At 46.4% G+C, this 11,431-nt stretch overlaps 1 protein-coding gene across 1 annotated transcript in view; it reads right to left on the bottom strand.

Moving 5' to 3' along the window:
* Positions 1-10,013, bottom strand: part of SARC_02289 (hypothetical protein) — a gene marked incomplete at its 5' end in the record, with an annotated part of 12,563 nt that extends 2,550 nt beyond the window's left edge. Inside the window, 8 exons of the mRNA XM_014303955.1 lie at positions 150-273; positions 1,110-1,341; positions 1,691-1,789; positions 2,530-2,664; positions 3,427-3,551; positions 3,700-3,806; positions 4,750-4,883; positions 5,549-10,013. Of these exons, the coding sequence (XP_014159430.1) occupies positions 150-273; positions 1,110-1,341; positions 1,691-1,789; positions 2,530-2,664; positions 3,427-3,551; positions 3,700-3,806; positions 4,750-4,883; positions 5,549-10,013 (5,421 nt within the window). The remainder of the gene's footprint in view (positions 1-149; positions 274-1,109; positions 1,342-1,690; positions 1,790-2,529; positions 2,665-3,426; positions 3,552-3,699; positions 3,807-4,749; positions 4,884-5,548) is intronic.
* Between the last annotated feature and the right edge of the window lie 1,418 nt (positions 10,014-11,431).

Raw genomic sequence — 11,431 nt, 5'->3', positions numbered from 1 at the left:
GCACACGCACACGCACACGCACACGCACACGCACACGCACACGCACACCTACTATATATATATATATACATATATATATATATCAATCTATGTATGTCTGTATGTCTGTATATATATACACAAACACACACACAGTCGCGTGCACCTACATGAGCTACGTTGTCTGCGCCTTCCATGCCCCATTCGCCGAATTCGTTGAGTTTCGCATTGATGGCCAACAGCCACTCCACCACCGCCGGACTGCGCTCCTTCAGTCCCAGGCAGATGATGTATCTATAAATAGAACAAGGAAATGGGCGCGAACTTTGGTGAATGGGGAGTGTATCTATCAATAGAAAAGTGGTATCAGGTATACGCAGTGAGTACGATTACCAGAAAAAAGGGGGAAATTAAGCGAGCCAGAGATTGGATTTATTAATAGCACAGACTAATCCTGAGCAGAATATGTTCTTATAAATAGAACAGCAAGAGGAGCGCGAAAGCCGGTGCGAAAGGTACTATATCTATGAATAGTACAGACAGTGAGTCCCAGATAATGTCCTCTACGCAAAGGCATAACGCCTGAAATCACGTAAGTCACTACAGACAACAAGACAGGGACAGCAAATCAATACGTTCACACACGTCAAATACGCATACACGCCTCTACAAACAGCCAATCATCCCAGCGCAAGGCGTAAGACTTTAGGGCACGTACTTGCGATAGGCCTATACGTCCGTGTATGTAGTATACTATCTCTCGTTACGTGAACGATACTCACATTGCTGATGCATACACTCGTATATATCCTCCACAAGTACGTATTCTCCCGTGTATGTATATACGTAAAAAAAACAGTAATATCCACATTGATATTACTTACACACGTACATATCCCTCCATAAAAAATACTCTCCCGTGTACGTATATACGAAAGTTATCAGTAAAACCCACATTTATACTACATACACTCGTACACATCCCTCCACAGGTACGTACTCTCCCGTATACAGACACACATCGTCACAACTGTCAGCCATATTCACATAGATTTATCTACACACTCCCAACATATCCAGCCAAAATCACACACTCTCCCATATACCACCACAGTCGCCGTATCACACACCTCTCACTGTTTGCCGGGCGGGAAGTGAAGGGTTTCAGGATGCAGACTTCGTCAAAGTGCTTGTACATGACATACACCAACCCCACGGTAAAGGGAGTGAACATGTCAAAGATCTTGCACACAAAGTTACCGCCTTTTCTAAGCACAGACAGTGCTACGGTGAACTGGCATAGCACCAGCTGCTTCAGAATCTCCTCTTGATAGTTCTCTTCACCCTCCACACTGAATCCACCTGATGTGTGTACACCCAGGGCCGTAGTAGGAAGAGCAGAGTTATACAATGGTCATGTATCAAATCAAGGATAAAAATAAATAAACCTAAACAAAATGGAGTACGCAGCCAAGTATACAATATATTCAATGGCCGTGCATCAAAACAAGGATAAAAATAAATAAAACAAAACAAAATGGAATACTCCGTCAAGTATACTATAGGTCGACTATAGGGTTAGTTATACTATAGGTCGACTATAGGGTTAGTTCGAAGATTGTAGCACGCTCAGTTATTTGAAGCTATAGTGCAGGTGAGAACAGAGACACTGATTCTGTCCCATGGTACTGAGGTGAACACAAACGCTTACCGTCTGCCATCATCAGGTGCAGTCCAGTTTTGTTGCTTTTGATACTAGTCAGCTTGGTAAATGCCCGGATGTTGGCTTCGTTAGTCACATCTCCCGTCCCTGCGCAATAGACAATTATCCAGGAAAACACGGTTGATGATACTGAGAGAAGTCGTGGGTATGCAAATGCCGACACGAACTCAGTGAATATCACCGAGAGAAGCAGAAGTGATGCTAGGTTGACACAGACATCCATAGCAAACGCATTTGATAGCAATCAATGAGCCCACCGACCATGCATTTGGCTAACCAAATCCGTATCAGATAAACCTTGCAACGTATCAGGACAAGGATACGTATTTTATGTCTACTTTGGGGTTCAAATGTTTGGTTCGAGTGAGGGATGTTCGTGAGCGTACCTAAACGTAGTTAATGTGTTGATAAAAAGCATTTATATAGAACGCACTCAATTGTAGAACAGGCCCAAAACAGCCAACAACGTATATCAAAACCAAACACACAAACACACGAGCACTCCATTTATATAAAAATCAGTAAATAAATAAATAAATAGATAACTAGATATAACTAGATATATATATATATATACATAAAACATATACATACATACATACATAAACATACACACACACATACATATATAAATATATAAATATATAAATATATAAATATATAAATATATAAATATATAAATATATAAATATATAAATATATAAATATATAAATATATAAATATATATATATATAATACATATAATACATAAACACATGCACACAAAACACGCTCATGCACGCCAACCACACTCTGTCCCAAACTATCCTATGCCGTGCACACTCACCATCAGCGCCATAGAATGTTTCGAAGTAAGGCTCAGTGGGCTGGCGATTGAATTCGTACGGTTTAAAGTCATCCGGACCCCTCAGCGTGAAACCGTATCCCTTGCACCGTTTCTCGCGTTTCCAAAGTACGTATTCTGAAAACGGGTGTGGATGGTAGCATTGATAAGCATGTGTTGTTATATTGTACGTATTCTGGGCAAGCGATTGTATGCTGGTGTTGATTAGTACGTGTAGGTCAAGTCTGTAGTTTGACGGAGGAATCGGATAATGGTACTAAGTGATGCGAATGGTAGAGTATGGGTGTCGTAGAAGTGCTTGGAAACTCTATGTGTATAGACATCAGTCGCACAGTACGTGTTTTGAAACAGTGGTTGAAGGCTACCGTACACAAGTATGTACAATATGCACGCAGTCAAATGCATACGGGTATGCAACGTACTTCAGGCAACGTTTGTAACAATGTTACATATGAAGGTACATATCTTGATTAACACTACTGTATAGGAGATCAGCTTGCCGGAACATTGTGCTTACAACAGGTAGGAGTTGCCTCAATGAGAGTGCGTCCCACGAATAATGTCAACATGGATCGATAGAAATGTTGGGTATCCCATTTACAGGCATACGCAGGAAGCGTACCAGTCAATACACTGCCACAGGAACGCGAGTATAGCACAAAATACCGAGCACATCCCGTACATGAATATTTACAAAAATATGTGGGTATCAATACTTATGCATAGGCAAAAAATACCAATATATCAAGATACCAATATATACCAATATATACCTGAGAATATATATATATATATATATATATATATGGATGGATGCACACACACACATATGTATATATATATATATATATATGCGTGTGTTTAAACCACCATACATACCTGAGAATCCACCAGGGCCAGCACAGACATCGGCGAATAAAAGTGGTTCATTAAAAGCCAACCCCTCGGGCGAGGTGAAGATCCAATTGAGCATCGAGTCCATATTTGCCATTTTAACAGCAGCTCTACAGCGTGTGGAAGAGTGCGCAAGTGGCTGAGTGACTTGACACGAACTTACATCTGTGACGTTTTTACCATACATATATATATATCATGAGATGTAAGTAGTACAGCCGCCGGAACATAACTACTCGGGATGCTACGAGTGCGTACCTGTTAATGAAGACATTGCCACCCTTTCCAATAGTCTCGTACGGGTTTGCTTTCCTTCGCGCTGTGATAAATTCCCGCCGTTCCAAACCATTGAACTGCGATTTGGCCTGTTCAGAGATGACAATACAATGGGGGTTCCAACGGAAAATGGGTGAGTGTATATGTTATAAGCGTGCACTTACAACTATGAGCCAAATCGTGTGACACCGCACTTGCAATAGACAAAGAGTGTGGGAAACCGAGACTATAATTGCTTGTGGTGCAGGACATTCCTCAAGGTACTTGCTTCAAGGTATAATACTTCAAAGTATGTCAAGGGATGTTGTGCTGTTGTTTGCGTGAAGGTTGTGAATAAAGACGTGAGACAGGAGGACCGTACCGCGGACACACACACAAGTCTACAAACACACACACACACTCAATGCCCACACACGCTATACCAAACACACATAGGCGTACACAAGTACATGACAGCACACACACATTATATCAAACACAAGCAGACGTACATACGTACAAGTGTAGGAATCCCTTGCAAACCCTAAAACCCTAGATCATATCCGCCACTAGAATACGCCTGTACACTGAACGAGCACACACAAGTGCAGAACTAGGCTGTGCAGCCCTAGTGAGCATAAGTATATACATTTGCGAATAAGCCAACAAATACACCTACAAACTCACACGTACACACTCACAAAAATACACCCATACGTACACCCACACATCCACTCGCACAAATATACACTCAGAAGTATACACCCACACATACACACGCACAAGTATACAGGTCAGCACACACACACACACATCTCAATGTGTCATCTCCAAATACCCAAACACGCACGCCTCTTATAAATGGAGCACTACACCACTGTTGAAGATAGAAACCGCAACACACTCACATAGGCAGATGCAAGTGTTCGTATTCATAGACTGACACATACACACACGCATACCTCGATGAAACATTCCATAAACACCCAACAAACACACATACACAGATGCAAGTTTTCACAGTTATTGACTGGCACATTCACACACGCATACCTCGAATAAGCGTTCAACCACCGTGCTATCACCAAACAGATCGTAATTGATGCTCTCGTGAGGTGCTACCACTGGTCGCAGTGTCTCTCCACCAGACGTTAACAGCGACGCACCCCACTGGGGATCATATTCATCTGTTGCGATGGGGATAGGAGAACAGGAGGAGGTGGGTATGTGAGAATGAGAGGGTACTAGAATGTGAGGTTAAAGGAATGAGAGGATATGGGAATGTGAGGATATGAGAATGTGAGGATATGAGAAAGAGAGAATATGAGTAAGTGAGGATATGAGAATGTGAGGATTTGAGAATAAGAGGATATGAGTATGCGAGGATATGAGAATGAGAGGATATGAGAATGTGGCGATATGAGAATAAGAAGATACGAGTATGATAGGATATGTATGTGAAATGAGAGGATAAGAGCATGAGAGGATATGAGTATGTGAGGATATGAGAATGAGAGGATACGAGAATATGAGGATATGAGAATAAGAGGATATGCGCAAGAGAGGGTATGGGGATAAGAGGATATGAGTATGTGAGGATATGAGCATGGGAGGAAATGAGCATGAGACGATATGAGCATGAGACGATATGAGTATGTTAGGTATGAGTATGTTAGGATATGAGCATGAGAGGATATTGTGTGAAGGGCCACTGCATTGGATGTGTGCGAGACCACCGTCAAAGCCAAACGGGGCCATGCAGCATAATCCATTCAACCTTTCCTGTGTCGGAAGCGGTAGTTTAGTACAATCCATATAACTCTCCAGTACAGAACACAGTAATTCGACATACCTGGGTGACTGATAGTCGTGTACTGTTGCTTGTGCGGCACGTACTCATTCAGGTCCACGGCGTGCCGTTTGCGCGTAATTAGGGGCTTCTCCTTCTGGAATCCTAAACCGGTACGTCCCGCATTATCATCGGCTTTGATGGGCTCTACAATACCCTGAGCATGCAACCCCAGGCCCGTACCTTCCGTCCAACCTTTCGCCTTAAGTAGCTTCGCACCCAACCGACTGTATGTATTCGTATGCTCCCCCTCGTTCTCACTGTCCATATCCTCCCCGATACTACCCACCTCCGTTGCTATGGCAACCCCCGCGCTCTCATCCGCAGCACTAAAACCAAGACCCCCCCTTCCGCGTGTTTGGCCTAACCCACCCAATCCGCCGCCCTGATAGTCCCAGTCATCGTAATCCCCTACATCCACTTGCTCCCCCTCAGTCGCACTGATGGTATCCGCCTTGGCAGTGCCCTTGGGCGTACCAGTCTCACCCGCTGTGTCTTCGTTCCCTGTCCCTTGTGAGGGTGTGTCCCTGGTGATTGCCTCAGCATCATCTATAGCTGACTCGTCTTTAATTGTCCTAGACGATGCGGATTCGTCTTTAATTGTCTTCCTTAATGTTTTCTCTATGACCGTTCCGTCTGCCGTCTTCTCCGTGATAGAGGCCTCCGTGTCCTCTCTAATAGTTCCCCTTAAATTACCCGTTTGTGTTTCTCCGCTCAACACTTCCGTTTCTTGTGTGGCACCAGGCTCCCCGTGCAACTGATTGTCATTTGTCTGATTGTCGTTTGTCTGTTCGTCATTTGTCTGATTGTCGGTTGTCCGATTGTCGCTTGTCTGAATTTCGCCTGGCTGCTTGTCATTTGTCTGATTTTCACTTGTCTGATTGTTATTTGTCTGATTATCGTACTTAATTTTGTCTGCCACGTCAACCACTAATATGACCTGATCCGCACGACCATCGAGCATCCCCTCTTTGGCAGATATCGACAGCTCCGCTTTGTCACTTGGTATGGTCTCATGCTGTAGCGTCGAAGTGGTCGTACCCTGTCCCACAGGAATAGCTATGCGCTGTTCGATAATTAATCGCCCATCTGGTCCGGTGAGACTTGACTCATCGTGTGTAGGTAATGGTGGTGCATTCTCGTGTGTAGGATCTCTTTTATTGGGGACACTTGCTGTGCGGAGGTGCGTGTGTGGTGAGCTTGTCGTTGCCATCCCACTCACAACGGCTGATCCGGGTGTTTCTTGCGTGACCATAGCAACCGTAACCGTAGTGCCTGCTACACTCACCGTTTCATCTAAATCGCCCGCCTCATTTGCGCCTACAAGCCCAGCCCTACTGACACTTGGTGGCCTCTCAGAACCAACCGGCTCTGCCGCACTGCCCTTCTCCGTTCTATCTATACTAATATTACTAAAACTACTTCTAACTTCTGCACCCCCCGTGCCTGTCCTACCTGTTGACACGCCTGTTGACACTTCCGATGAAACTTTGCTTTTATCATCCTCCACACTCTCCATACTCTTTACACTCTCCACACATCCATCCACTAGTACCGAACTATCTGTCACTGTAGCGTCAACCCGTCCCGGCAGTGTGCTAATTGCACTGGCTACACCACTTCCCAGCCCGTGCGACTCATCTTGTGACACCTGTGACACGTGACACGCTCCATGCGCCTGAGACAACCCCTGCCGCTGCTGTAGCCCAGTTCGCTGGGCGTGTACATCTGCCACCATACCATCGCCCTCAGTGGGGCGCATCGGCACACTGTCCATGCCCGTACACTCTGCCACACCACCACTGTCCCTCTCTGTCCTGTCTACTGCGCTGTGTGTGTTACCAGTACTTACGTGTGCACCGCTTGTATCGACACTCTGTGTATGGGGGGTGTCCCGTGCCTCAGCTGTATCGGCTGTGGTGCTGACACGTGTGCCATCCACTACATTGGTGCGTGGTGGGGCTATGTGTGTATCCTGTGTGGGCTGGACCTGTTCGCGCGTCCCGCTTGTCGCCCGAGTTGTACTGTGATGTGTAGTCTGCACAGGTTGCTGGTTGGTGACTTCGGATACGGTACTCACAGCCTGTGGGGTCTCGGAGGGTCCCGTAGTATGTTGTGTGGTGGGTGCGCTCCATACCCCACCACCTGCTGTGCCTGCGCCTGTGTGTTCACCCATACCCGTCTGTGTAGGTATATCCCCATACACACTCCCACTCGTGCTTACAACCGCAGTACTGATCTCCCTCGTGTCTACAAAGCTATCGGTAGCCGCAGCCAGCCCCAAAAGCGCACTCACAGCGCCCGCCACCTGTGTGTTCTCCATTCCCGAACTTCGGGCACGTTTGAGCTGCGTTGTGTCGGTATGAGTGGCATAGTCGTACTGATATTGCTGTGGGTGCGACACATACCCACCAGCCTGGACAGAGGCATTCAGCCCAGTTGCTACGTGAGTCCCCTCGCCCATCTGCGCCGTGTATGTGTTTTCGTGTGTGGTGGCTGTGTCGGTGGTGGTACCTGCCGGTGGGGCTGGTGGTAAGGCTGGTTGCACGGGTAGTTGCGTGCTGTTATTGTACGAGGACATCTCTGTAGTAGTGGTCTGAGGCCCCACGTATGCCTGCATCGGCGGTTGTGTGTACGACTCTACGGTTGTGTGTGTGTACGTGTGTGCGGTCGATGGTGGGTACGTATTAGCTGCTGATTGCGAATACGTACTCGCATTTGACTGAGAATATAGGTCTGCGGCTGCATGTGGGTACGTATTCTCGGTCGGCTGTATGTCCCTTCGCTGCACTGGGCCTCCACTCGATTCCAGCACCTCTTCTTCAAACTCGTATTCAAAACCGTCGTCCGCCATGGCTGTGGGCAGGGGTATATCTGTGGCATTTTGGTCCACCGTATCTGTGACAATTTGAGTGCCAGTGTCGGTCGCTCTATAGTAGGCCGTAATAGTGTCGGTAGGCGTAAGTGCATCACTGGCCAGTTGCCTGTGTGCCTCTGTACTCGTAGGTAGGGGGGCCACTGAGTCCTGGCTCATATCTATATGCGTTGTTGTTGCTTGTGTATCTGCTTGTAATTCAGTTGCCTGTGTGGTGTGTTCTAAGTCAAGGTGTGCCGAGTGAGGCTGTGTATGGGCTGGTGTAGTTGTTGGTGCCATGGGCTGTGGGGTTGGTACTGGCAGTGTTGTGTGCGCACTGCTTTTCTTGGGTAACCTCGTGGGGCTGTTCTGAGCAGTGTCCTTCTTAGTCGGACCATCTCCCTTCCCACTGTCGTTGGCGGCCCTATCCCTGGTATGATCGTCTTGCGCAGTGCTGTGCATGCCCACTGAATTGTCCTCTATTTTAACCTCCCGGTCCGTTTTCTGCACAACAGGGGTGCCCCTTTTGGCAGGTCTTCCCGGTCGCTTCCGTTTAATCGGCGACACAAGCCTAGCCGGCACAAGCATAGGTGATGACTGTGCCTGTGCATTGACAGTCGCAGGTGCGCACACCTCTGTGCCAGTATCTTCCTGATGCGCATGTACATGTGTATGTACCGAACTGTCCTGTGTGCGTTTCCTCTTGGCCTTATCTTGACTCCCTTCTCTTCTTGACTTTGCCTGCAGCCCACCTTTCCCCTTGGATCGTTTGCGCTCATGTGTGTGCATGTCATCTGAAGACCCGTCACCTTCCCTCATCTCCTTAGTATCACCTGCAACTGTATGTGCACGTGTGTGTGTGTGCGTGTGTGCACTGTTAGCCTCCTGTACAGCCTTCTCAGGATCAATTACAACCTGGGGCGGCAACGGTGCATCAATGCGTGTATGAGCCCCATCGTCGTCCTCTTCCTCGTCCGTTACCTTCTTTGTTTCTTGTTGACTATCTGTCGCATCGTACCTTGACATTAATCCACTCTCGCCTATCACACCCTCCCTCATATCCAACACGCCATTAGTATGACCTTCGTAGTTGGCGTCGGATGTGCTGCCGGTGTGAATAATCGCCTTAACTCGCCTGATCTTACTCTCTTTCTTGTGCTTCTTATGTTTCTTGTGCTTCTTTGCTCGTGAATGCCCATGCGTGTACGTATGTCCGCGTTCATGTACGCCTCCATCACTTCCTTCCGATCCACTCCACTCCATGTCACCATCCCGTTCATAGACACTCTCACCTATACGCTTCTGTTTGGTATCACTTGCACTCGTCGACTGCCCATCTTGTTGATACCTGTGTCGATGCTTGTGCTTAATAGGCGATACAGAAGCACCCTCAGAATGTACATCGTGTCTGTGTTTGTGCTTATGTTTTGGTTTGGGTAGCGACATCTCGCTCTCGTCATCCCTGTTAGCCCTAGCAAGCAGTTTTCCAAATGACACCTTGGGAATCACTGCACCAGTCCCTTCCGCACCATCTTCACCCGCGAGAGCTTCACCATACGTCCCGGTATCATCGTCTCTCCCATTGCGGGAAGGATCATTCCTACGTGTGCGCATGCTTGAAGGCGACTTACCGGATGATGTACAGGTACACGCGATGTGTATGTATGTGTACACGTAAACGTGTGAGAATACAATGAAATGCGACGCACACTTGACTGTACTCAGGAAATCTATCAGTAGAGATCACATGAGTAGTAGATGATGTTCTATGCATTGGATGGTGCTGTCCGAGTGCACTGTGGGACACACGTATAGGTGCAGTAACTCAACCATAGGGCACGTATCACAAGCAATTGTTTCGAAAGTGTGTCGTTTCGATGGTGTGTCGTTTCGATGATGTGTCGTTACGTATGCATGCGTGTGTGTATATAGTGTGTAACCAGCAAGATAATCGCCTTGTATCTGGTGTTTGTTGTTGCAGATAACTTTAGCTATCCTCCCTCACTAAACTTTCATGACAGCTACGTCTACTATGCGTATAGATACCTCAGCCGATGTGATAGTCTGGATTGTGCACCAGACAATATATATGCCGCTATTACCCGCAATTTTGCGCTAGCACTCCCGCTTCAACATACACCGTTACCACCACCTACATACACAATATATACAATATACAGGCATCTAACACCTGTTATATTATGCAAATCAAATACAGATCGTCACCCTAAGAGATAGCATACAACCTTGAGTGTGCAGTACATCCGAAGGCCTCTCCTCTATCGCTCACTTCACACACGGTACAGTAAGGCAAATCGACACCCAACATTTGATGTCTCGGGATTCAGCCACAAATCCATCTAAAAATAGATTCTGTGGTGCCGAACTTCTGTTGTTTTGGCAGCCCGCCCATAATACGTAAAAACTGAACGTGAAATAGACTATGGTGCCTACTGCTACATAGTGCTGTGTATTTAAAATATGTGTGAACATACAGAAATATAGACTCGTAAATATGTGTCTGTGTATTTTGTGTTTAGAAATATAACGCACACGAAAGTTCGACAATCAGAGGTTTGCTTGCGTGTAAAGCACACTTGTAAGGTATAAGAGAGGGGCGAATGAAATAAATAGTGTAAGGACGGTTTAAGCCGGCTACGTAGGTGTATCCGACCAGTGTTTAAGTGAGGGCCAGACTGTTGCATCAGCACGACACAACACAACCACCTATTAGTCAATTAGCACACCAGATTTAGCAACCATTGTGTGTTCATTACAAATCTAGTCGATGCCATACATCCGTATATGAATTCGATCATAACCGCTACACTTCTATCCACGAGCACGTTTTAAGTTTTACAAGCACACGTAAGTTTCCGCCTCTACAAAGGTGAATCACCAACACTTGGGCTGTTTGATGATACGTGATCCATAGTCTTCGCCGTCGTAGTTTTCACAACGAAGGTCACAGGCATTCTCTTCCGTCTTGAGTATCGTTTCACGGATTACTGAAACTACCACGCTTTAACTTA

This window comes from Sphaeroforma arctica (assembly GCF_001186125.1).
Source record: "Sphaeroforma arctica JP610 unplaced genomic scaffold supercont1.101, whole genome shotgun sequence".
Lineage (NCBI taxonomy): Eukaryota > Ichthyosporea > Ichthyophonida > Sphaeroforma > Sphaeroforma arctica.
This window is presented reverse-complemented; position numbering and strand designations above follow the sequence as displayed.